Source organism: Pseudorasbora parva, chromosome 22 (assembly GCF_024679245.1).
Source record: "Pseudorasbora parva isolate DD20220531a chromosome 22, ASM2467924v1, whole genome shotgun sequence".
In the NCBI taxonomy this organism is placed as follows: Eukaryota; Metazoa; Chordata; class Actinopteri; order Cypriniformes; family Gobionidae; genus Pseudorasbora; species Pseudorasbora parva.
Genome location: NC_090193.1, coordinates 1,099,789 through 1,127,277, shown reverse-complemented (window position 1 = coordinate 1,127,277; position 27,489 = coordinate 1,099,789). Strand labels below are relative to the sequence as shown.

At 38.4% G+C, this 27,489-nt stretch overlaps 2 protein-coding genes across 3 annotated transcripts in view; one reads left to right on the top strand and one right to left on the bottom strand.

The window, feature by feature from the left end:
- Nucleotides 1-27,489, top strand: part of syn2b (synapsin IIb) — a 109,125-nt gene that overhangs the window by 67,870 nt on the left and 13,766 nt on the right. For both annotated transcript variants that reach the window (XM_067430957.1, XM_067430956.1), the window contains exons 6-11: nucleotides 13,970-14,032; nucleotides 14,237-14,379; nucleotides 15,775-15,849; nucleotides 18,357-18,459; nucleotides 23,350-23,487; nucleotides 24,254-24,320. In XM_067430957.1, coding sequence (XP_067287058.1) covers nucleotides 13,970-14,032; nucleotides 14,237-14,379; nucleotides 15,775-15,849; nucleotides 18,357-18,459; nucleotides 23,350-23,487; nucleotides 24,254-24,320 — 589 coding nt within the window. The remainder of the gene's footprint in view (nucleotides 1-13,969; nucleotides 14,033-14,236; nucleotides 14,380-15,774; nucleotides 15,850-18,356; nucleotides 18,460-23,349; nucleotides 23,488-24,253; nucleotides 24,321-27,489) is intronic.
- LOC137058392 (metalloproteinase inhibitor 2-like) lies at nucleotides 183-12,355 on the bottom strand. The gene is made up of 5 exons (XM_067431644.1): nucleotides 12,036-12,355; nucleotides 9,103-9,197; nucleotides 8,382-8,487; nucleotides 1,979-2,100; nucleotides 183-568 (listed from the first exon to the last, which is right to left on the bottom strand). Exons 1-5 carry the CDS (start codon nucleotides 12,148-12,150, stop codon nucleotides 347-349), a joined length of 660 nt encoding a protein of 219 aa, XP_067287745.1. The 5' UTR covers nucleotides 12,151-12,355; the 3' UTR covers nucleotides 183-346.

Sequence of the window (27,489 nt, the reverse complement as noted above, 5' to 3'; positions counted from 1 at the left end):
TAAATGAAGAGAGTTTTTGCTTAAAATAAGATAAATAATCTGCCAATGGGGTGAGAAAAATAATCTTGTTTTCTGTTTGAATTAAGATTATTTTTCTCACCCCATTGGCAGATTATTTATCTTATTTTAAGCAAAAACTCTCTTCATTTTGAGTTATTTTTTCCTAAAACAAGACAATTACTTTTACTTGTCTAGTAAATGTTTCTTAATTTAGGAATTTTTAGATGTTTAGACTAGAAACAAGACAAAAATACTGAGTAAGAAGAGCATTTTGTGCAGTGCACATTAAACTACAGCAAGCCAAAGATTCCCTTAGAGCTGTGAATGAAGCGAGCTTCTTTAGGCGTTACAGAGGATCCGTTTGAAATGAAGTTTGAGATTTTGTTGTGAGGCGCGCGTCGGTGGTGTGGTTTGTGGAAGGCGTGTCCGTTCCGGTGAACCAGCTGCAGGATCCGTCGCTGTGCCGAATGCAGGCTTGCTCATTATCTATCCATGAGGACCATCCGGTCAGCACACACTCGTTCTCTCTGCTGGACGGACAGGGCCGGCCCTCAGTGCAGAAGAAGATCTGCACACATCACCGATTCAGACATTACAACACTGAGATATATTATAATGCAAAATAACATATAGTTTCACTGCAAAAAAAAAAAATGGCTCATCTTATTAAGTTTTTTTTGTTTTTGTTTCCAGTCCAAATATCTAATTATTCTTAAATCAAGATGCATTTACTAGATAAGTAAAATTACATAAGATATTTTTTCTTGTTTTCAAAATATCTAAATTAAGAGTTTTTGCTTAAAACAGGCAAAATGATCTGCCAATGGGGTGAGTAAAATAACTTTTGTTTGTCTAGTAAATTTCTTAATGTAAGAATTTTTTGATATTTGGACTGGAAATGAGACAAAAATACTAAGTAAGAAGAACATTTTTTTTTTGCAGTGTGGCAGATCATTTTGCCTGTTATAAGCAAAAACTCACTTCATTTTGATTTTGCTTTTCAAGAAAACGAGAAAAAATATCTTGTCGTTTTACTGATCTAGTAAATGCATCTTGATTTAAGATTCATTTGATATTTAGACTAGAAACAAGACAAAATTACTGAGTAAGAAGAGCATTTTTTACAGCGTTCATTCATATTTTTGTTATTATAAATCATAAATCAGTTTACGCCAGAGTATGTTTGGACAAGTTAAAACATCTCAAATGTATTAGTGAACGAGTGGTTCTCTTAGTATTGTTACAGAACCTGTTTAACTGGTTAATAGCTTTGACCTGTCCTTAATATTAGATTAAAGAAATGTAATTCAGGGGAACAACATTATGATTTTGTATGGTAACTCTATGACTATAATATTTGACGCATTGCACTAAGGCCTTTCAATGATCGACATCATCAATCATTTTTGCTGAAAATCCTTCTATCGTCCCCTCGTGTCTTTCTACTGTCAAATCTGACCTGAATTTATCAAGTAAGCATAAGAATAACTTCAATATTGTTAGTGTTTCAACTGGACTGAAGCGCCTGAGGTTTACTTGAGTACCCAGACATTACTTATTAGAAAAATCATGAGTTTCAAATATGAAGGTTTATTAGTTCATCTCTGTATTACAATGCATTATATGTTTTAAAACTACAGATCATAAAATTAAGCATTTAAATAACATCTTACAAAGACATATTGTCAGATATTGATATTATATGCATTTTATGTCCCTTATCTGCTATACTGTTATAAAAAACTCATTGATTTACATTACAAGCATCAGATTATCTCACTTTTTGTCCATATAAATATCAGCATCTGCACCATTGCATATATATTTCCTCCATAATCTCACTATCATATGATTCATAAAAGCCTGATGTATCAAAGATGACACAAAAAACATTTTAGCTGTGTCATATTTTGTATAAAGGTTCCAGGGTGAAGTGAGTGGTTATAATGTTTTGATCGTTGAAGTAAACCGTTCTTACCTTGCAGTCACAGCCCATCTGATATCTGTATTTGAAGTTGTTTTTCATCATTAAGGAGAGACTGTCCCAGCGCTTAGTATAGTCACACAATGTCACGGAGAATTTATCAGACATGATGTTTCCTAAGAGACAGGAAACAGACATATATTTCATTATTGTTGTATATTCCCAGAGGTCCATTCATAATGTTAGTCTGTGTTTCATGTTAAATTAGGGAAGAGTCTCCCTTAAGTCTGAAAAATCTGATAAAATCTTCCATGTGGATCTTTCTGTATCCATAATCAACTAAACTGATCTTTGCAGTGCAGAGGAAACACAGAAGCTGCATCTGAAGATCATTTACAGACTGTTCGATGAGCTCAGAGAAACATGAATGAGTTTAACCTACAGTTACACATGTGCATGAATAATGTGCTGATGATTTAAATTTGAATATTGCTATTTGAAATTATTAAAAAAATTAAAAGATACTTTAAATGTGAAAGTAAAACCGCCAGTAGGTGGCAGCAAGTCACTTTTAATGAGTGAGTCATTGAATCATTAATTCGTCTGATTCATTAATTCATTGCTTTGTGTTGCTCAGAGACGCAAAACAGTCATGTGTCTTTGTTGGCGAAACATTAACATTTAATCTTTAAAATGTAGTAGTATCTATTTTCACGCTATTAGTACTTATTTTTTAGAGCCTGGTATCTATTCACTTAAATACTGGTACTTCTTCATTAGATACTAGATTCAATATATACTGGTAAATGGACTGCATTTATATAGCGCTTTTATCCAAAGCGCTTTATATTTTTGCCTCACATTCACCCATTCATACACCGACGGCGATGTCAGCCATGTAAGGCGCCATCCAGCTCGTCGGGAGCAGCTGGGGTTAGGTGTCTTGCTCATGGACACTTCGACACTTGGTCAGGTGGAACCGGGGATATACTAGTACTTATTCAATAGATAAGTACAAGTATCTAATGAATGAGTACTAGTGTCTAATGAATGAGTACTAGTATCTAATGAATGAGTACTAGTGTCTAATGAATGAGTACTAGTGTCTAATGAATGAGTACTAGTATCTAATGAATGAGTACTAGTGTCTAATGAATGAGTACTAGTGTCTAATGAATGAGTACTAGTGTCTAATGAATGAGTACTAGTATCTAATGAATGAGTACTATTATCTAATGAATGAGTACTAGTATCTAATGAATGAGTATTATTATCTAATGAATGAGTACTAGTATCTAATGAATGAGTATTATTATCTAATGAATGAGTACTAGTATCTAATGAATGAGTATTATTATCTAATGAATGAGTACTAGTATCTAATGAATGAGTACTAGTATCTAATGAATGAGTACTAGTGTCTAATGAATGAGTATTATTGTCTAATGAATGAGTACTAGTATCTAATGAATGAGTATTATTATCTAATGAATGAGTACTAGTGTCTAATGAATGAGTACTAGTGTCTAATGAATGAGTACTAGTATCTAATGAATGAGTACTAGTGTCTAATGAATGAGTACTAGTGTCTAATGAATGAGTACTAGTGTCTAATGAATGAGTACTAGTATCTAATGAATGAGTACTATTATCTAATGAATGAGTACTAGTATCTAATGAATGAGTATTATTATCTAATGAATGAGTACTAGTATCTAATGAATGAGTATTATTATCTAATGAATGAGTACTAGTATCTAATGAATGAGTATTATTATCTAATGAATGAGTACTAGTATCTAATGAATGAGTACTAGTATCTAATGAATGAGTACTAGTGTCTAATGAATGAGTATTATTATCTAATGAATGAGTACTAGTATCTAATGAATGAGTATTATTATCTAATGAATGAGTACTAGTGTCTAATGAATGAGTACTAGTATCTAATGAATGAGTACTAGTGTCTAATGAATGAGTACTAGTGTCTAATGAATGAGTACTAGTGTCTAATGAATGAGTACTAGTGTCTAATGAATGAGTACTAGTGTCTAATGAATGAGTACTAGTATCTAAAGAATGAGTACTAGTGTCTAATGAATGAGTACTAGTGTCTAATGAATGAGTACTAGTGTCTAATGAATGAGTACTAGTGTCTAAAGAATGAGTACTAGTGTCTAATGAATGAGTACTAGTGTCTAATGAATGAGTACTAGTGTCTAATGAATGAGTACTAGTGTCTAATGAATGAGTACTAGTGTCTAATGAATGAGTACTAGTGTCTAATGAATGAGTACTAGTATCTAATGAATGAGTACTAGTATCTAATGAATGAGTACTTGTATCTAATGAATGAGTGCTAGTGTCTAATGAATGAGTACTAGTGTCTAATGAATGAGTACTAGTGTCTAATGAATGAGTACTAGCATCTAATGAATGAGTACTAGTGTCTAATGAATGAGTACTAGTGTCTAATGAATGAGTACTAGTGTCTAATGAATGAGTACTAGTGTCTAATGAATGAGTACTAGTGTCTAATGAATGAGTACTAGTGTCTAATGAATGAGTACTAGTGTCTAATGAATGAGTACTAGTATCTAAAGAATGAGTACTAGTGTCTAATGAATGAGTACTAGTGTCTAATGAATGAGTACTAGTGTCTAATGAATGAGTACTAGTGTCTAATGAATGAGTACTAGTGTCTAATGAATGAGTACTAGTGTCTAATGAATGAGTACTAGTATCTAATGAATGAGTACTAGTATCTAATGAATGAGTACTAGTATCTAATGAATGAGTACTTGTATCTAATGAATGAGTGCTATTATCTAATGAATGAGTACTATTATCTAATGAATGAGTACTTGTATCTAATGAATGAGTGCTATTATCTAATGAATGAGTACTAGTATCTAATGAAAGAGTACTAGTATTGAGTACTAGTATCTAATGAATGAGTACTAGTATCTAATGAATGAGTACTAGTGTCTAATGAATGAGTACTAGTGTCTAATGAATGAGTACTAGTCTCTAATGAATGAGTACTAGTATCTAATGAATGAGTACTAGTGTCTAATGAATGAGTACTAGTGTCTAATGAATGAGTACTAGTATCTAATGAATGAGTACTAGTATCTAATGAATGAGTACTTGTATCTAATGAATGAGTGCTATTATCTAATGAATGAGTACTATTATCTAATGAATGAGTACTTGTATCTAATGAATGAGTGCTATTATCTAATGAATTAGTACTAGTATCTAATGAAAGAGTACTAGTATTGAGTACTAGTATCTAATGAATGAGTACTAGTATCTAATGAATGAGTACTAGTATTTAATGAATGAGTACTAGTATCTAATTAATGAGTACTAGTGTCTAATGAATGAGTACTAGTGTCTAATGAATGAGTACTAGTGTCTAATGAATGAGTACTAGTGTCTAATGAATGAGTACTTGTATCTAATGAATGAGTGCTATTATCTAATGAATGAGTACTAGTATCTAATGAATGAGTACTAGTATCTAATGAATGAGTACTAGTATCTAATGAATGAGTACTAGTGTCTAATGAATGAGTACTAGTATCTAATGAATGAGTACTTGTATCGAATGAATGAGTACTAGTATTGAGTACTAGTATCTAATGAATGAGTACTAGTGTCTAATGAATGAGTACTAGTATCTAATGAATGAGTACTAGTGTCTATTGAATGAGCACTAGTATCTAATGAATGAGTACTAGTGTCTAATGAATGAGTACTAGTGTCTAATGAATGAGTACTAGTGTCTAATGAATGAGTACTAGTATCTAATGAATAAGTACTAGTATCTAATGAATGAGTACTAGTGTCTAATGAATGAGTACTAGTATCTAATGAATAAGTACTAGTATCGAATGAATGAGTACTAGTGTCTAACGGATGAGTACTAGTATCTAATGAATGAGTACTAGTGTCTAATGAATGAGTACTAGTGTCTAATGAATGAGTACTAGTATCTAATGAATAAGTACTAGTATCGAATGAATGAGTACTAGTGTCTAATGAATGAGTACTAGTGTCTAATGAATGAGTACTAGTGTCTAATGAATGAGTACTAGTATCTAATGAATAAGTACTAGTATCTAATGAATGAGTACTAGTGTCTAATGAATGAGGACTAGTATCTAATGAATAAGTACTAGTATCGAATGAATGAGTACTAGTGTCTAATGAATGAGTACTAGTGTCTAATGAATGAGTACTAGTGTCTAATGAATAAGTACTAGTATTGAATGAATGAGTACTAGTGTCTAATGAATGAGTACTAGTGTCTAATGAATGAGTACTAGTGTCTAATGAATGAGTACTTGTATCTAATGAATAAGTACTAGTATCTAATGAATGAGTACTAGTGTCTAATGAATGAGTACTATTATCTAATGAATGAGTACTAGTATCTAATGAATGAGTACTAGTATCTAATGAATGAGTACTAGTATTGAGTACTAGTATCTAATGAATGAGTACTAGTATTGAGTACTAGTGTCTAATGAATGAGTACTAGTATCTAATGAATGAGTACTAGTATCTAATGAATGAGTACTAGTGTCTATTGAATGAGCACTAGTATCTAATGAATGAGTACTAGTGTCTAATAAATGAGTACTAGTGTCTAATGAATGAGTACTAGTGTCTAATGAATGAGTACTAGTATCTAATGAATGAGTACTAGTATCTAATGAATAAGTACTAGTATCTAATGAATGAGTACTAGTGTCTAATGAATGAGTACTAGTATCTAATGAATAAGTACTCGTATCTAATGAATGAGTACTAGTGTCTAATGAATGAGTACTAGTGTCTAATGAATGAGTACTAGTGTCTAATGAATGAGTACTAGTATCTAATGAATAAGTACTAGTATCTAATGGATGAGTACTAGTGTCTAATGAATGAGTACTAGTGTCTAATGAATGAGTACTAGTATCTAATGAATGAGTACTAGTGTCTAATGAATGAGTACTATTATCTAATGAATGAGTACTAGTATCTAATGAATGAGTACTTGTATCTAATGAATGAGTACTAGTGTCTAATGAATGAGTACTAGTATCTAATGAATGAGTACTAGTATCTAATGAATGAGTACTAGTGTCTAATGAATGAGTAATAGTATCTAATGAATGAGTACTAGTGTCTAATGAATGAGTACTAGTATCTAATGAATGAGTACTAGTATCTAATGAATGAGTACTAGTGTCTAAATGAATGAGTACTATTATCTAATGAATGAGTACTAGTATCTAATGAATGAGTACTTGTATCTAATGAATGAGTACTAGTGTCTAATGAATGAGTACTAGTGTCTAATGAATGAGTACTAATATCTAATGAATGAGTACTAGTATCTAATGAATGAGTACTTGTATCTAATAAATGAGTACTAGTGTCTAATGAATGAGTACTATTATCTAATGAATGAGTACTAGTGTCTAATGAATGAGTACTAGTGTCTAATGAATGAGTACTAGTGTCTAATGAATGAGTACTAGTGTCTAATGAATGAGTACTAGTGTCTAATGAATGAGTACTAGTGTCTAATGAATGAGTACTAGTGTCTAATGAATGAGTACTATTATCTAATGAATGAGTACTAGTGTCTAATGAATGAGTACTAGCATCTAATGAATGAGTACTAGTGTCTAATGAATGAGTACTAGTGTCTAATGAATGAGTACTAGTGTCTAATGAATGAGTACTGGTGTCTAATGAATGAGTACTAGTGTCTAATGAATGAGTACTAGTATCTAATGAATGAGTACTAGTGTCTAATGAATGAGTACTAGCATCTAATGAATGAGTACTAGTGTCTAATGAATGAGTACTAGTGTCTAATGAATGAGTACTAGTGTCTAATGAATGAGTACTGGTGTCTAATGAATGAGTACTATTGTCTAATGAATGAGTACTATTGTCTAATGAATGAGTACTAGTGTCTAATGAATGAGTACTGGTGTCTAATGAATGAGTACTATTGTCTAATGAATGAGTACTAGTGTCTAATGAATGAGTACTAATGTCTAATGAATGAGTACTAGTGTCTAATGAATAACTAATAGTATATTTAGAAAAAGGTACTAGTATCTATTAGATTAAGTACTTATTCTTTAGGTACTAGTACCTTTTTAAAATATACTTATTTATCTAAAAAAAATACTAATAGCATGGTAATTGATACTAGCTTTAAGGATTAAATGTTAAACCAGCTTGCCATATACAATATAGTGTTTGACCCATAGCAGATCTATACAGGTGGAGCTGGGGAAGGTGGAGGTTTACGCAGCAAACTCAATGGCTACTGCATACAACAAGAACCAATCATCTGTGCCCTATGATGTGATTGCAAGCAGATTGAGTTAAGGACCGATCAGCCTGCACCATCTAGAGCTTCATAGCAGAACTTTGTGTTTACCTGAAAGCAGATACTGGGTGTGGTCCAGTTTGGTCCCACAAACTGAAGACATCACGCTCGTGTAGACATGCTGGATTTGCTTTATTTTGTCAGAACCTTTGAACACCTGCAAAAACACAAGTTTGGTATTGTATAGCAGTGGATTGTGTTTTGGGTCTGCAGATCCATTTTTTAAAATAGTCTCTATAGTGACGGACGCTACGGAAACACTTTGTGAAGCCTCGAATTCAAGGTTTATGTTAGTGATGCCAGAAACTAAGCTTTTCAAAACTTTGGACCAATTGATTTGCAAAATGATTCACTGGTTCAATAGTGTATTAATTACAATGTATAAAATTGATCAGAGATCAGGTAAAAATAAAAGACACTGTTTGACTGTTTGACTGTTCTCATCACCGCCTTAGTGGCGAACCATTGACATTTTTTAACTTTTCAAATATGATGTAACACAGCCTCATTTACTGAAATCTTGTGACTTTGTCAGTTTGATACGTGCTCTGAATCACTGGTTTGTCTGGTTTAGTAATCACAAAAACAAATGATTTTGAAGCGTGTTTCCAAAGCGCCCATCACTAATTCATGTTTGAACCCTAAAGAGACTGTAACTCTCCATTTAAATCATCGACTATTCTGAATGGGACGTCAGGCCAAAGCATGCTATTCCAGATCATTATAACATTATAACAGAATATTCATGTGATCATCAAGTACTTGAGCTCACCTTTATCACTTTGATTTCATATTGAATTTCTCTCATGCCTCCTCTATTGTCATCTTCAGGTATGATCTTCTCCCCAGTTACCTCAGCTCTCATCACTGATCGGAAAAGAATCAGTTGTTATGCAGTGCGTAACATCGAACACATTAAATAATCATTTCAGCCTGAATCAGATAAGAGTTCAGAATGTAAGCCTAGCTGGAAAAGTTGTGTCTTACAAGGGAATCAAGATTCTCTTTTTGATTCTTAAATGTTTCTTGAATAAACCATAGAAAATCGATTACTAAATGTCTTCAAATGCTCATGAGCTTTAATGCCATCCCATTGTTAACCCGTGGGGTTTAATCTGGAGTCGGCCCACCCTCTCTAACAGCTCCAGCTCTTCTGGGAAGGCTTTCCTCAAGGTTTAGGAGTGTGTTTATGGGGAATTTTGCCCATTCTTCTAGAAGCTCATTTGTGAGGTCAGGCACTGATGTTGGACGAGAAGGCCTGGCTCTCAGTCTCCGCTCGAATTCATCCCAAAGCTGTTCTATCGGGTTGAGCTCAGGACTCTGTGCAGGCCAGTCAAGTTCCTCCACACCAAACTCCTCATCCATGTCTTTATGGAGCGACGCTTTGTGCACTGGAGCGCAGTCATGCTGGGACAGGAAGGGGCCGTCCACAAACTGATCCCACAAAGTTGGGAGCGTGTAATTGTGCAAAATGTTTGGTGAAGCCTTAGGAGTTCCTTTCCCTGAAACTTCCCTTGCCGTCCTTCGGATGAGACGTTAAACCGAGGTCCTGACTCTCTGTGGACATTAAAAATCCCATGGCACTTCTCGTAAAGAGTAGGGGTGTAACCCCGGTGTCCTGGCCAAATCCCCTCCATTGGCCCTTACCAATCATGGCCTCCTAATAATCCCCATCCACTGAATTATCTCTACCCCCCTCTCTCCCCTCCACCTATCGCTGGTGTGTGGTGAGCGCACTATGGCGGTGTTGTACTGTGGCCGCCGTCGCATCATCCCAGTGGAGCTGCTCACTGATAGTGGTTGAGGAGAGACCCCTGACATGAGTGTGAAGGGCTTTGGGTGTACATTAATACATATGAAATATATCAATATAAATATATAAATGCCTCATTCAACTAAGGGGAAAAGCCCAACTCCTGAAAAACAACACCACCCCATAATCCCCCCTCCACCAAACTTTACAGTTGGCACAGTGCAGTCAGGCAAGTCCCGTTCTCTGCAGGCCGAGAGCTGGAGTTATGGTAAATGGCCTGCATTTATATAGCGCTTTTAACAGACCCTATGGCCATCCAAAGCGCTTTACATCTTGCCTCACATTCACCCATTCATACACCGATGGCGATGTCAGCCATGTAAGGCACCATCCAGCTCGTCGGGAGCAGCTGGGGTTAGGTGTCTTGCTCATGGACACTTCGACACTTGGTCAGTGGAACCAACCTTCCGGTTTGTAGACAACCTACATGAACCACTGAGCCACTGCCGCCCCCTGTGTTATACACCTGTGGCCATGAAGAGACTGAACACCTGAACCATACTTTTGCCTATATAGTGTATATTTAGTATTTTCTAGAGCTCTTAAAAAATATCTCACAGCTAGCTTTATTTTACTTGAATGCAAATGTTATTTTAAAATACAATTAAAAATAGTGTCCCCTTTTTAATCAAAGTGGATGTGGTTCAAGGTCAATCTTCATGCAAGGCAAGGTTCGATCAGTTGTTCTAATGGGTAACATTTTAAATAATATTTTTCAAGGAAATGTGCATTTCAGTCTGACTAGTCCAATTAGTCCAAGAAAACAGCTCATCTTTATGAAAAATAAAATAGACTTCAAAATCCCAAGTTTGGTTCTAGTGAGTGGAATGGTTTTCCAGAGCAGGATTATGTGGATTTACTGTATCGGTTCAGTGAGTGCCAGAGGCTTCTGCGTGTCTGTACAGCCTCATGCCAGTCATTCCATGCCTGATTATTCCAGAATAGGGACAGGAATGCCGGAGCCGAAGCCGCTCTGACGCACGGAAGCAGGGATCCAAAACAACTCTTTCCCACTCGTTTAGCAGAACAACAACGATTCTTAATGAATGCCTTCGTCTCGTTTTTCAGAAGACATCTGAATATAAATCTGCAGTTTCTGACCTAATTTCCATAATGTACATTTTGATAACAGCCATTTTCCGTTTATGGATATCATACTAACTGATAAATAAGCATCCTGAAGCATAAAGAAAATATATGAAAAAATAGTGTTAGGTATAGATTACTTACCAATTCTACACTTCAAAAATGCTCTTCTTACATAGTTTTTTTTTCTTGTTTCCAGTCCAAATATCTAAATATTCTTAAATCAAGATGCATTTACTAGATCAGAAAAACGACATAAGATATTTTGTTTTGCTTGTTCCTTGTTTTGTTGAAAATAAAATCTAAATGAAGAGCGTTGCTTAAAACAGGCAAAATGATCTGCCAATGGGGTGAGAAAAATAATCTTATTTCTGTTTGGGACGGAAACAAGAAACACGATTTCAATCAGAAATAAGATTACTTCATCTTAATTTAAGAATTTTTAGATATTTAGACTAGAAACAAGCAAAAAAAGTCCCTTACTGAACACAAATCACATGATTAAACCTGTAGTTTGTAATGTTATCTGTTACAATACACATTAAGCCTTTGACGATGACACCTTAAAATAAAGTGTACCCCTAAAATTCTCATGAAAAAAGAAGCGCATTAAACATTGCATTATCATTAATTAAACCAAAAATAAAATTACCAATTATATATATATATATTAAATCTGATAATAATCCAGCGGCCATGTAATCAGTACAGGTGTGTGTGTGTGTGTGTGTGTGTGTGTGTGTGTGTGTGTGTGTGTGTGTGTGTGTGTGTGTGTGTGTGTGTGTGTGTGTGTGTGTGTGTGTTACCTATGTCAGACGAGCAGAAGTATTCCTGTGGATGTCCTGAGTCGCAGGTGCAGCTCTCGCTCAGACACACACACACACACAGCAGCAGCGCGACACACAGCGGGACGCTCATCATCAGCTATTAAACACACTTTATGAGTGTAAGGAAGTTCGTCTCTGTCTGTCTTTGTCGGTGAGAAGATCGGTCTTATAGCTTCACACATGAGGAACAGACCAGCCTTCTACTGTAACTAAACAAACCACACCCTCCACACACACACACACACTCACACACACGTACACAAATTTCCACATACACCACTCACTCACACACACAGGACCTGATGCTCTATTCGTTCAGATCTCACTCCATTCTGATATGAAACACACACACATCCTAAAAAAGCTACGCTAAAAGCTTGTTTTCACTCAGAAATGTCCGCTTATATAACATTTATTGTGTGCAATGAAAACAGTAGTGGATTGTGGTCAGAAGATAAAACTGGCCTGATTGCTAAACTGGATATGACTGAGCTAGTTTTGTTAACTGTCATAAACACACACAATGACTCTCCATTACTCTTATCAAATTATGACATTATAGGATTATGACACTCATGGGTCTGTCACGTGTATCTGTAATAAAGCTCACGAGGCAGGAGCAGAGAAACTAAAGCAGTCAGAAGCTCATGAGGTGACCGGCTCAAACACAGAGATGATTAGCGACATCAGGGAGAACAGAACATGAACACACACACACACACACACACATTTGATATGTCCTCATAAACCACATTTATAGTGTAATACCAGTGTAATACCCATGTAGTTATACAAATTTGTGTCCTCATAAACCACATAAACAGGCTCACACACACATATCAGGGAGAACCGAACACTCACACACACACACACACACACACACACACACACACATCAGGGAGAACAGAACACTCTCACTCACACACCCACACACACACAAATCAGGGAGAGCAGAAACAGGTGATGAACTAATCAACAGCGGAGGAGAATAACGGAGAAGAAAAGGAACACGGAAACTCAACAGAAACAGGACACACACACACACTCACACTCACACACATACACGTGATAGGAACCAAATTAATTTCCATTTGAAGGTGTGTCCCAGATGATGCTTTTTTTGGGTTATCCCCTTTTAATGTCGTTAATAATAGAGCGATTCTGAACTGAAACAAGTCATCAGTAATTCCAGTTGTGTAACTAATTTGCATAATGCCCGCCCTCTGGCCGTGATTGGCTGAGTACTGTCTCTTAGCCCCGCCCTCACACACTGGAAGAGTTTGGTTGGTGTTGTTCATGTGCTTTTTGACCAATCACAGCAGAGCAGCTTTCAGAGAGGCGGGGTTTAGATATGATAATGAGCGCTTGCTTTTTGACCAATCACAGCAGAGCAGCTCTCAGAGAGGCGGGGTTTAGATATGATAATGAGCGCTTGCTTTCTGACCAATCCCAGCAGAGCAGCTCTCAGAGAGGCGGGGTTTAGATATGATAATGAGCGCTTGCTTTCTGACCAATCCCAGCAGAGCAGCTCTCAGAGAGGCGGGGTTTAGATATGATAATGAGCGCTTGCTTTCTTGACCAATCACAGCAGAGCAGCTCTCAGAGAGGCGGGGCTTAGAGAGACTGAAGCGTTTCAGACACTGAGAGAAAAGAGCGGATGCGTCAGTGGAGATCAGGAGAACATTAAAGTGCGTTTGACCTGATGGAGGAGACGCCAGAACAACACCAGGAGCCGTAAAATATTAATTTCCAATATATTTTAAAATATAGGTTCCTGCTGGTGTCTGTTCCTCATAAGTATTTTAAAATGGTGTGCTGTTCTTCTGAAACAGTAACAGTATTGATAAAGTTCACACATTGACAGGATATCCATAGGACAGGCATAAGCACATTAACACACCTCTGTGTTTCAGATCTCAATGCCAAACTTCCCTGTGGTGGTGAAGATCGGACACGCCCATTCTGGAATGGGGAAGGTACCAGTGATATTTTATTTGTACTATTATAGTTTTTATTAATATTTTTGAATTAGCTTGTTACGTAATTTCAGAAACACACCCTTCACCTTCACCTTGAGAGCATGTCTAAGACTGATCCGTTAATGTGTCTACTGTAATAACTTCTCATCTTTCAGCGCATTGATAACATGACAGCATGCTAACGGAGGTTTCCATTGGCAGGTGAAAGTGGACAATCACAGTGACTTTCAGGACATCGCGAGCGTCGTGGCCATCACTCAAACATACACGACCACAGAGCCTTTCATTGATGCCAAATACGACATCAGGGTCCAGAAGATCGGCTCTGATTATAAAGCGTACATGTGAGTCCAGCTGCACCGACACAATCACATTCGGCATTCACAAGCGGGACTGTCCTGTAGCTCAACCAGTAGAGTGTGGCGCTAGCAAACGCCGAGGTCATGGGTTCGATTCCCGGGGAAAGCAAGAACTGACACAAAAAAAATGTGTACCTTGAATGCAATGTAAGTCGCTTTGGATAAAAGCGTCTGCCAAATGCATAAATGTAAATGGGTCAAGACCAAAAAAGAGAGAGACACTGCAAAAAATGCTCTTCTTACTCAGTATTTTTGTCTTGTTTCTTGTCCAAATATCTAAGTATTCTTAAAACAAGAAGTATTTACTAGATAAGTTAAATGACATAAGATATTTTTTCTTGTTTTGTTGAAAATAAAATCAAAATGAGTTTTAAAATGAGTGCTGGTCCATCTGTTAATTACCCCGAGGGTCAGTTGTTCTTTAATCTAAAAAAGCGATCGGTAGCCGATCCATCATCCCAAAGCGATATTGGCAATATCAGTCGATCTCTAGAGCTTTATAATATAATAAAGTGAAGAAACTCTACAAAGAAAGTAGTTTAGTTTCTCAGCTCAATGTCAGTTCAAGAAATATAAATCATGAAACAAATTTGATTCTGCGATGATCTCTACACAAGACTATAGTGTCATCATTCGGCTCAGGTTAGTGTGTTTGGCTCTCATCCGATAGTGTCAGTGCTAGGACTAGGCGCTATATATCGAGTTTGTACAATATATCGATATGTTTTTTAGAGACGATACGGAATGAGGCAATACTGTGTATATCGATATACATTATTGATAGGAACGCATAGTGAAAAATTGCGTAGTACGCAGAATGAGCTGATGCAGGAAAAGTGCATGACAACTTGTCTTCAACATGCTTTACATTAATGGCTTTAAAATAACTAGATATAGTTAACCCGTAGATGCTCTGAGAGACAGGCTACACTGCAAAAAATGCTCTTCTTACTCAGTATTTTTGTCTTGTTTCTAGTCCAAACATCTAAAAATTCTTAAAACAAGAAGTATTTACTAGACAAGCAAAAGTAATTGTCTTGTTTTGGGGAAAAATAACTCCAAATGAAGAGAGTTTTTGCTTAAAATAAGATAAATAATCTGCCAATGGGGTGAGAAAAATAATCTTGTTTTCTGTTTGAATGAAGATTATTTATCTTATTTTAAGCAAAAACTCTCTTCATTTTGAGATATTTTTCCCCAAAACAAGACAATTTCTTTAGCTTGTCTAGTAAATGCATCTTGATTTAGGAATTGTTTGATATTTAGACTAAGACAAACTGTCTGAGTAAGAAGAGCATGCTTTGCAGTGTGATTCCTGTGATGATGATTGGCTGAATGTGATGCTTGCTGTGTGTCGTGATCAATGATTTGCCTCGACAGGAGAACATCCATCTCTGGAAACTGGAAATCAAACACCGGCTCCGCCATGCTGGAGCAAGTGGCCATGACTGACAAGTGAGTAAGACAGATGAACAAGATGCCAAAACAAACCTTTAACAGATACTGTCAAAACAATGTCCTATTAAAAATTACTATATGCAACATTCAAAGTCACAAATTAAAATAAAAAGAGTCAATGCACAAGGCATCTCCTGGATTGGCTCATGAATATTAATGTGTATTAGTTGCCTTATTGTAGATAAATCCTTGTGTATCTGTATAAGAGCACGCTTTCTAAATCAAACACATCTTAAAGGCATTTTCTAAATGTCTATTTAACATCTGATGGAAACGGTGTGTGTCCTTTTTCAGAGACGCATTGCACATGAGCAAATTCTGCAAAGGGGTGTTTGCATGCGAGTGTTTGCAACATTTGACTTGTGTAACTTTAGTTAGTGTGTAATGTCGCTGTGATTTGACTTGTGTAACTTTAGTTAGTGTGTGATGTCGCTGCTTGAGCATTAACAGTCTCTGCAAAGTTACAGCGCTGAACGTTCACTGCAAACGGAGATATTGTCTTTTAAAGTTATGGCAGTTTATTGCCTACAAAAATGGCCGCTTTGGACTACAACGAGCTTCTTCCTGGGTTGGTGACATCATAAACCCTCGCTAGTCTCCGCAGATGTGACTTCTGCCCGTAATGGGAAGGGGCGTGGCCTTAACCTGTGCTTGGCACTTCAGCCAATCAAAATACAGAAAAATATATTTGGCCATCTGACCAATCTAAGACCATTGTGTTTTTCAGAGGGAGGGGCTTCATAGAAGCAGGAAGCAAACGAGCCGTTCAAAGCACAGACAGCGGTGTGGAATAAAGGGAGAATAGAAGAAAAATATAGCGTTTTAAAAAAAGAAGAAGTATTAAGACATGTTATACTGCGCCCCATAAACACAACCAAGCCTAGAGAAAAAACACAGAACCACTGGTTTAAAGTTGAAAATTCACATCAAATAAAGATGTTTTAGGTGTATTTGTGCTACCAGTGTTGTTAATATGACGTGTGGATACAGAGCAGAAAGAACAAGCTCCTGTCAATATAGTGATGGAGACACCAACTGCACATATGCTGCCATATACACTATATAGACAACAGTATTAGGATCACTGAGGTGTTCAGTCCCTTCATGGCCACAGGTGTATAACTCCAGCTCTCGGCCTGCAGACGCTCCTACACACATTAGTGAAAGAATGGGTCGCTCTCAGGAGCTCAGTGAACTCAAGCGTGGGGCCGTGATAGGCTGACACCTGTGCAATAAGTCCATTCCTGACATTTCCTCACTACTAAATATTCCACGCTCAACTGTTAGTGGGATTAGAACAAAGTGGAAGCCATTGGGAACAACAGCAACTCAGCCACAAAGTGTTAAATCCCAGAGCGGGGTCAGCGCATGCTGAGGGTCACAGTGCACAGAAGTCTCCAACTTTCTGCAGAGTCAACAGCTCCAGACCTCCAGACTTCTGTGGCCTTCAGATGAGCTCAAGAACAGCGGAGAGAGCTTCATGGAATGGGTTTCCATGGCCGAGCAGCTCCTCCAAGCCTTACATCACCAAGAGCAATGCAAAGTGTGGGATGCAGTGGAGTAAAGCAGCCGCCACTGGACTCTAGAGCAGTGAGACGTGTTCTCTGAGCGACCAATCACGCTTCAGTCTGACAATCCCATGGACGAGTCTGGGTTTGGCCGTCGCCAGGAGAACGGGACTCGCCTGACTGCAATGTGTCAAGTGTAAAGTTTGGTGGAGAGGGATTATGGGGTGGAGTTGTTTTTCAGGAGTTGGCCCCTGAGATCCAGTGAAAGGAACTCTTAATGCGTCACCAAGACATTTTGGACCATTTCATGCTCCCGACTTTGTGGGATCAGTTTGTGGACGGCCCCTTCCTGTCCCAGCATGACTGCGCTCCAGTGCACAAAGCGTCGCTCCATAAAGACATGGATGAGGAGTTTGGTGTGGAGGAACTGGACTGGCCTGCACAGAGTCCTGAGCTCAACCCGATAGAACAGCTTTGGGATGAATTAGAGCGGAGACTGAGAGCCAGGCCTTCTCGTCCAACATCAGTGCCTGACCTCACAAATGAGCTTCTAGAAGAATGGGCAAAAATCCCCATAAACACACTCCTAAACCTTGAGGAAAGCCTTCCCAGAAGAGCTGGAGCTGTTAGAGAGGGTGGGCCGACTCCAGATTAAACCCTATGGGTTAACAATGGGATGGCATTAAAGCTCAGGTGCATGAAAAGGCAGACGTCACAAAACTTTTGGCAATATAGTGCATATATGATGCAAATGTACAGTACAGATGTATTTCCCCTAGTTTCCGATTAAATCAATCAAAATTATCTCAGAGAATAACCCACAGACAGCATGTTTATGTCATTGTGCATCACTGTGACCTAGCATGGGTTCGACAAATGGTGTATTTTGAATGCATTGTTAGCATCCGTCGAATCCGCCAAATGCATAAATATATACCTGAGTGTGTTGGTTTGGGAAGTGATCAGAAATGAGACGAAGCTCATGTGTTTCTGCAGATATAAGCTGTGGGTGGACACCTGCGCAGATGTGTTCGGAGGTCTGGAGATCTGCGCTGTTAAAGCCATACACGGGAAGGATGGGAAGGATTATATCACGGAGGTAAGAGCAAACGATCTCACACTGCAAAAAATGCTCTTCTTACTCAGTATTTTTGTCGTGTTTCTAGTCCAAACATCTAAAAATTCTTAAAATAAGAAGTATTTACTAGACAAGCAAAAGTAATTGTCTTGTTTTGGGGAAAAATAACTCAAAATGAAGAGAGTTTTTGCTTAAAATAAGATAAATGATCTGCCAATGGGGTGAGAAAAATAATCTTATTTCTGATTGAATTAAGATTATTTTTCTCACCCCATTGGCAGATCATTTTGCCTGTTTTAAGCAAAAACTCACTTCATTTAGATTTTTTTTTTTAAGAAAACAAGGAAAACTTTCTTATGTCGTTTTAGTGATCTAGTAAATGGATCTTGATTTAAGAATTTTTAGATATTTGGACTGGAAACTATTAGCATTTTTGCAGTGCAGCCACCCGACCTCTGTATCGTTGCACACACTGCAAAACAAACAAAAAAATGCTCTTCTTACTTACTAATGTTGTCTTGTTCCCAGTCCAAATATCTAAAAAAAATTTAAATCAAGATGCATTTATTAGATAAGCAAAAATAATTTTCTGGTTTCAGGGAAAAAATAACTCAAAATTGAGTGAGTTTTTACTAACAAATAATCTGCCAATGGTGTGAGCAAAATCATCTTGTTTTCTGTTTGAATTAAGATTATTTATCTTATTTTAAGCAAAAACTCTCTTCATTCTGAGTTAATTTTCCCCAAACCAGACAATAGCTTTTGATTGTCTAGTAAATTGATCTTGATTTAAGAATTTTTAGATATTTGGACTAGAAACAAGACAACATTAGTAAGTAAGAAGAGCATATTTTGCAGGGCACAATGCTGGGTTGTTTCAACCCCAAATTTGGGTCAAATATGGACAAACCCAGCCGTTGGTTTAGTTTTAATTTTTTTTTAAAAATATATGGACCAACCCAAGGCTGGGTTGGTCCATATATAACCCAAATTTGGGATTGAAACAACCCAGCATTTTTTTAGAGTGCTGAGAGTTTCAATTCAACGCCAGACAGAAATGTGGATTGTGCGGAGGCGTTGACCACAGTCAGAGTTTGTTTGTTTATGAGGTTTTCAAAAAACACATAAATCCATGAGTAATCTGTTGTTGGGAATCTGAGTCAGACATTGCAATGGTTATTCAGAAACTCACTTTTTCTCATAAAAGAGAAGACCTTGAGGGTTTATAATCTAAAGACACTCGTAGTCTGCAATAAATTATGCTTTTCCTCAGTGTTTCTGTCTCGAAGCAACATGACTGAAGATAGCTGGGGGGTTAAATTAAAGGTGCAGTGTGTGAATTTTAGCGGCATCTATTGGTGAGGTTGTGAATTGCACCCGCTCACCCCTCCCTTCCGGAGCAAATGGAGAAGCTACGGTGGCTGACACAGGACAAACGTCGTCTGAGACAGCAGAGTAGCTACTGCTCTGTAGAGAAGTTTGTCCCTTTAGGGCCACCATAGAAACATGGCAGCACAAAATGGTGGCTTCACTGTAGGGCTCATTATAGACTGTCAGAAAAAAAAGGTACATTTCTTTCGCTGGGGAGGTACCCTAAGGTACAAAACCGAAAAGGTATTCATATGTACCTTTAAGGTACTAATACACACTCCTAATGTACTGATATATATATTTTAAGGTCCAATATGTACAATTTAGGGGTTAATAAGGTACAAAGATGTACCTTTTCACTTTTGTACCTTAGGGTACCGCCCCAGTGACAGCACTGTACCTTTTTTTTCTGAGTTTAAGTGTCATGAAGGTAAGAGGATCACACAGCAAATGCGGAGAAAAGAAGCAGCTTTATTACACCACCAGTCTTTGCCAGCAAGCTCACTTCAACACAATCAATGTCAATAAACTAACTCAGGTTAGTCTTCGTAGAATAAAGTTCAAACTCAGGTATGGGCTGGCAGGTAGCGTGGTTGTGGTCTGGCCGGCGGTAGAGAGGAAGGTGAGGGAAACCTCTGAGAGATGAGGCGTGAGAGCGGGAAGGCCCTTTCCAGGGAGAGATGGTGGCGAGTGGAGCTTCTCCGGTTCAGAGGAGGTCCCCTAATATAATTCAGCTTCCCACACGACAGGACTGGACAGAAACAGAAGGTAAACGAATATGCATGTATGTAGGGAAAATGTAATACTCAGGCAAAGATGGGCAGAAAGCGGGGAAAGAAATAGGGATCCTAATGAGGAATCAGGTAAAGAGGGGACGAGAGGCGGCTGAGCGAAAGGAGAAGCAGCTGAGGGAGATAATGAGCAGATGGGAGGGTGTGAGCGGCAGTGAGAGAAAGTGACAGCACAGAGAGAGAGAGAGAGAGAGGGGGAGAGAGAGAGAGAGAGAGAGAGAGAGAGAGAGAGAGAGAGAGAGAGAGAGAGAGAGAGAGGGAGAGAGGGAGAGAGAGAGAGAGAGAGAATTGAATTGAATTGAATTGAATTGAGAGAGAGAGAGAGAGAGAGAGAGAGAGAGAGAGAGAGAGAGAGAGAGAGAGAGGGAGAGAGGGAGAGAGGGAGAGAGGGAGAGAGGGAGAGAGGGAGAGAGGGAGAGGGGAAGGGAAGAGAAGAACCGGATAATGACAGTAAGGTAATAAATATAAATAACGGTCCACTGAAAACATATGTTGCATTTCCATCAATAGATCCTCATAAATACTACACACTGCACCTTTAAGTGAGTTTGTGCTTAAAACATGAACAAATATCTGCCAATAGAGTAGTAAGAATATGATAGAACATATATTTTCTGCAGTGAGGAGATTTAATATTTTTCAAAATGAAAAAACAGTTAATAAATAAAACACTGATAACTGCATGCAAACCTGTAATAGTTAAATAATATGTCAAATGATACAAAAATACCTTTTGTGATGACAGAGTAAAAGGTCAGTATTGACCATTAAATTATAATTTACTCAACACTTTCTCATGTGCTCATTTTACTATTTATTTATTTATTTATTTATTTATTTATTTATTTATTTATTTATTTATTTATTTATTTATTTATTTATTGTAAAATGGTCATAATTATTGTCATTAATATAAAGCTCTGTGTTCTGTGTGGGAAATGGGTAACACTTTATTTTACAGTGTCTATGTTACATGTACTAAAGTAAATTATGCATAATTACATGCAACTAAAACCCCTATGGTAAGTACATGAAGTTAAGTGCTTAAATAGATATCCACTCCCCTAAATGATTATTAGGAGCACACACTAATGCTGTGTTTGACCCTTTCTCCTTCAGATCTGCCTTAATTCTCTGTGGCATTGATCAACAAGCTGCTGAAAGCATTCTTTAGAAATGTCGGCCCATATTGATAGGAGAGCATCTTGCAGTTGATGGAGATTTGTGGGATGCACATCCAGGGCACGAAGCTCCCGTTCCACCACATCCCAAAGATGCTCTATTGGGTTGAGATCTGGCGACTGTGGCGGCCATTTTAGTTCCGTCAACTCATTGACATGTTCAAGAAACCAGTTTGAAATGATTGGAGCTTTGTGACATGGTGCATTATCCTGCTGGAAGTAGCCATCAGAGGGGACATGGTGGTCATAAAGGGATGGACATGGTCAGAAACAATGCTCAGGTAGGCCGTGGCATTTAAACGTTGCCCAATTGGCACTAAGGGCCTAAAGTGTGCCAAGAAAACATCCCCCACACCATTACACCACCACCACCAGCCTGCACAGTGGGAACAAGGCATGATGGATCCATGTTCTCATTCTGTTTACGCCAAATTCTGACTCTACCATCTGAATGTCTCAACAGACATCGAGACTCATCAGACCAGGCAACATTTCTCCAGTCTTCAACTGGCCAATTTTGGTGAGCTTGTGCAGATTGTCGCCTCTTTTTCCTGTTTGTAGTGGAGATGAGTGGTACCGGTGGGGTCTTCTGCTGTTGTAGCCCATCCGCCTCAAGGTTGTGTGTGTTGTGGCTTCACAAATGCTTTGCTGCATACCTCGGTTGTAACGAGTGGTTATTTCAGTCAAAGTTGCTCTTCTATCAGCTTGAATCAGTCGGCCCATTCTCCTCTGACCTCGAGCATCAACAAGGCATTTTCTCCCACAGGACTGCTGCAGACTGGATGCTCTTCCCTTTTCACACCATTCTTTGTAAACCCTAGAAATAGTTGTGTGTGTAAATCCCAGTAACTGAGCAGATTGTGAAATACTCAGACCGGCCCGTCTGGTACCAACAACCATGCCACGCTCAAAACGGCTTAAATCGCCTTTCTTTCCCATTCTGACATTCAGTTTGGAGTTCAGGAGATTGTCTTGACCAGGACCACACCCCTAAATGCACTGAAGAACTGCCATGGGATTGGCTGATTAGATAATTGCATTAATGAGAAATTGAGCAGGTGTTCCTCATAATCCTTTAGTTGAGTGTAATTACACTGTAACAATAAAATCAAGTTTTTGTCAAAAAATTGTCAAAGTGAAAGTCACACTGAGGCGCCTCAAAAACATCCCACAGGCTTTGGGCTTTCATACGCTTATTTTGGTGTGGTAAAATAGGCCGTATTTCGACAGTATTTCCATCATGGAAGGATGTGGTCATCATCGTCTTCCCTCAGTGTCGAGCCACAATGATAACGCTGAAATCAGAGCATTGTCTTCAAGAAAACAGACGCCATTCTTCCTTTTGCTTATGGATACAAGTCTAAGTGCAAACAACTGCATCATGTCAGATGATGAACTATCTTGGTCAAAGCATTGATTTATGGAAATGTGCGTGCGTGTGTGTGTGTGTGTGTGTGTGTGTGTGTGTGTGTGTGTGTGTGTGTGTGTGTGTGTGTGTGTGTGTGTGTGTGTGTGTGTGTACGCATGCGTGTGTGTGTGCGTGTGTGTGTGTGTGTGTGTGTGTGTAGGTGGTGGGCTCTTCGATGCAGCTCATTGGTGAACACCAGCCTGAGGACCGTCAGCTGATTGCCGCCATCGTCTTGGCCAAGATGAACCAGATCTCTTGCCCCCCACAGAGACCTCCGACCTCCACTCAACCTGCTCAAGTACGCCATCAAACACACACATTATCAAACACCCACGCCATCAAACACACACGCCATCAAGCCCACACGCCATCAAACACACACACCATCAAGCCCACACGCCATCAAAAACACACGTTATCAAACACACATTATCAAACACACATTATCAAACACACACACCACCAAACACACACGTTATTAAACACACACATTATCAAACACACACGTTATCAAACACACACATTATCAAACACACACATTATCAAACACACACATTATCAAACACACACGGCATCAAACACACACGTTATCAAACACACACGCCATCAAACACACACGCCATCAAACACACGCCACCAAACACACACGTTATCAAACACACACGTTATCAAACACACACGCTATCAAACACACACGTTATCAAACACACACGCCATCAAACACACGTTATCAAACACACACATTATCAAACACACGGCATCAAACACACACGCCATCAGACACACTAGCATTGTTCCACATTCACATCATTATATGACTCTCACACAGCAACGGTTGAGTTAAAAATCTTCATTTGTGTTCTCCTGAAGAAACACACACACCTACATGTTGATGCCCTGGGGGTCAGCAGATAAACACCACAGGCTCATTTATGGCTGAACTAACCCTTTAAATTAAAGCACTGTGTGTGTAGTGTTGCCCCCTGGTGTGGATTCAGCAGAAATGCACTGGCTAGTGTCAGAGAGACTGATGGTGATTTGTGTGTGTGTGTGTTTTTCCACAGAGCGCGGCCTTGACAGAAAGCCTGCCCGACCCCAGCAAGCCCCTCGGCCAGCGGCCTCCTCCTCAAGGTTGTTTGCAGTATATTCTCGACTGTAATGGAGTTGCTGTCGGACCAAAACAAGTCCAGGCTAAATGATTTCCTCCGCCATTTGCAGATAAACGGCTCAGGCCGCGATAAAGCGCTCGGCTCACTGAGGCCCAGATAGTGGCAGGCGCAGTAGTTTAAGCTCGTGCTCGTCAGAATCGGTCGTTTTCCTACATATTGTTCAGTTTTCCGCCATTGTTCGCTTCTGATGGTTCGTGTCCCGGTTAGTCGTGTGGTTTCTGGGTCAAGAACTCTTCTATCTGTGCCTGTAATCCAGTGCTGTGAGCTCTGTGTGTGTGTGTGTGTGTGTGTGTGTGTGTGTGTGTGTGTGTGTGTGTGTGTGTGTGTGTGTGTGTGTGTGTGTGTGTGTGTGTGTGTGTGTGTGTGTGTGTGTGTGTGTGTGTGTTGGGTAGGTTTAGGGGCAGTGTAAGGGGATAGAAAATACGGTTTGTACATTATAAAACCATTACACCTATGGAATGTCCCCATATGTCACAAAAACAAACGTATGCGTGTGTGTGTTTGTGTGTGTGTGTGTGTGTGTGTGTACAAGTGATGTTGTTGTTTTCTATTCTTGTGGTTTTGCATGATTGATGTCCTCGTGTTCACATCTTAATTGTGTGGGTTTTTTTAAATAAGATGTGCGTTTCTTAGTATTTCCAGCATGATTTCTAAAGAGGAAGGAGTTGTTCTTTCTCGAGGTTAACAAGAAGTTATTTCCTGATGAACTGGTGATAATAACCATGAAGAGCCAAAGACATCTGAAGGATTTCCTAATAAAACCCAATGGCCAGTCGATTTTAGGAATCATCAGGAACGGTCCAGAATAGAATGAGAATGAGACTGTCAGGTTATATTAAATATCCTTCTGAGCAATATATGAAATATAGTCAAAATGGGTGAATCAAGTACAACCCCAAATCAGAAAAAGTTGGGACAGTATGGAATGTGCAAATAAAATAAAAAAGAAGTGATTTCTAAAATTACTTTGACTTGTATTTCATTGCAGACAATATGAACACAAAATATGTCATGTTTTGTCTGATCAACTTCATGTCATTTGTAAATATGCATCCTTTCCTGTCATTCAGACCTGCAACACATTTCAAAAAAAGTTGGGACAGTAAAGCATTTACCACTTTGTAATGTTGCCATTCCTTTTCACAACACTTAAAAGACGTTTAGGGACTGAAGACACCAAGTGATGAAGTGTTTCAGGTGTAATTTTGTCCCATTCTTCTTGCTAAAGTCTTAAGGTGGGCAACAGTACGGGGTCTTCGTGTGCCACACATTCTCTATTGGAGACAGGTCGGGACTGCAGGCAGGCCAGTCAAGTACCCGTACCCTCTTCCTCCGCAGCCAGGACTTTGTAATGTGTGTAGAATGTGGTTTTGCATTGTCTTGTTGAAATATGCATGGACGTCCCTGGAAAAGCTATCTTCTTGAAGGCAGCATATTATGCTCCAAAATCTCGGTGTACTTTTCAGCATTAATGGTGCCTTCTCAGAAGTGCAAGTTACCTTTGCCAAGGGCACTGACACAACCCCATACCATGACAGACCCTGGCTTTTGGACTTCTTGCTGGTAACAGTCTGGATGATCCTTTTCTTCTTTGGTCCGGAGCACACGGCGTCCATTCCTCCCAAAAAATACCTGAAATACTGATTCATCTGACCACAGTACACATTTCCACTGTGTGATGGTCCATCCCAGATGCCTCCGAGCCCAGAGAAGTCGAAGGCGCTTCTGGACACTGTTAACATAAGGCTTCCTTTTGGCACAGTACAGTTTTAACTGGCATTTGTGGATGTAACTACGTATTGTGGTACTTGACAAAGGTTTGCCAAAGTAGTCCTGAGCCCATGTGGTGATATCGCTTCTAGATGAATGCCGATTCTTGATGCAGTGCCGCCTGAGGGATCAGAGATCACGGTTGTTCAGCTTAGGCTTGCGGCCTTGTCCTTTACGCACTGAAATTCCTCCAGATTCCTTGAATCTTGTAATTATGTTATGCACTGTTGAATGTGAAATATCCAAATCTCTTCCTATCTTTCTTTGAGGAACATTGTTTTTAAACATTTCAATAATTTTCTCACGTATTTGTTGGCAAACTGGCGATCCTCGGCCCATCTTTGCTCCTAAAGGATTAGATCTTTCTTGGACGCTGCTTTTGTACCAAATCATAATTTCAATCACCTGTTGACATCACCTGTTTCAAATCACATCATTATTTAACCCTTTTACCTCATTACTAGCCCTAAATTGTTCCTGTCCCAACTTTTTTTGAAATGTGTTGCAGGTCCGAATGACAGGAAAGGATGCATATTTACAAATGACATGAAGTTGATCAGACAAAACATGAATTATTTTGTGTTCATATTGTCTGCAATGAAATACAAGTCAAAGTAAATTTAGAAATCACTTTTCTTTTTTTATTTGCGTTTTCCAAACTGTCCCAACTTTTTCTGATTTGAGGTTGTATTTGACATTAATATTTCACCCCAAAATCAAAGATACAAGAACTTATATTTTGCATAATGAAAATACATTAATTTAGCTTAATCTTTTTTCTTTCTTTTTTTTTGCAAAATATATACTCTTTTCTTTTGATGTTTATGACATTCACCCGAATAAGTCCAAAAATCTGCAGATCTCTTACAATAATCTTTGACTGTTTTTGAAGAGCGTCCGGAATCATGCAATGCACTTTTATAGTATTGCTTTAGAGGTATTTTCGAGGTACAGCTTTTCAGCCATTCAGTGTTTTTTATGCAAAGACATTCAGTTAAATGAGCTAATATAGTGGTACAGATTTGACACAAACTTGAGCTTTTAAACACATGACGCTTGGTGTTTTCGGACAGGAGTGGTTATGTTTAAGAGAGGGTGTTGTCAGTGTAGTACCTGTTCTGTATTTTGATGTTTTTACCTGTTTTATGAACATGTAAAATGGTGTATAACGTGTTCAGAGTTTAAAATATGTCCTTATATTGCATGGGAACTGTTAAGATCGTTTGCATGCATTACCAAAGAGTGGAAAAAATCTGAAATATTTTTGTGTGTGAAAAGTCTAACTAATGAAATCAATGAAGGGACTCATAATAATGTCCGCTTGTGAACAATCAGATCTCTAAATGCTGTCCTATAGTGTG

Coding starts and splice junctions, on each gene's coding strand:
- LOC137058392 (XM_067431644.1), bottom strand. CDS start 12,150: ATGATGAGCGTCCCGCTGTGTGTCGCGCTGCTGCTGTGTGTGTGTGTG. Junction 9,198..12,035: donor CTTCTGCTCGTCTGACATAG/GTAACACACACA, acceptor TTTTCCGATCAG/TGATGAGAGCTGAGGTAACT. Junction 569..1,978: donor AGATGGGCTGTGACTGCAAG/GTAAGAACGGTT, acceptor TGATGTGTGCAG/ATCTTCTTCTGCACTGAGGG.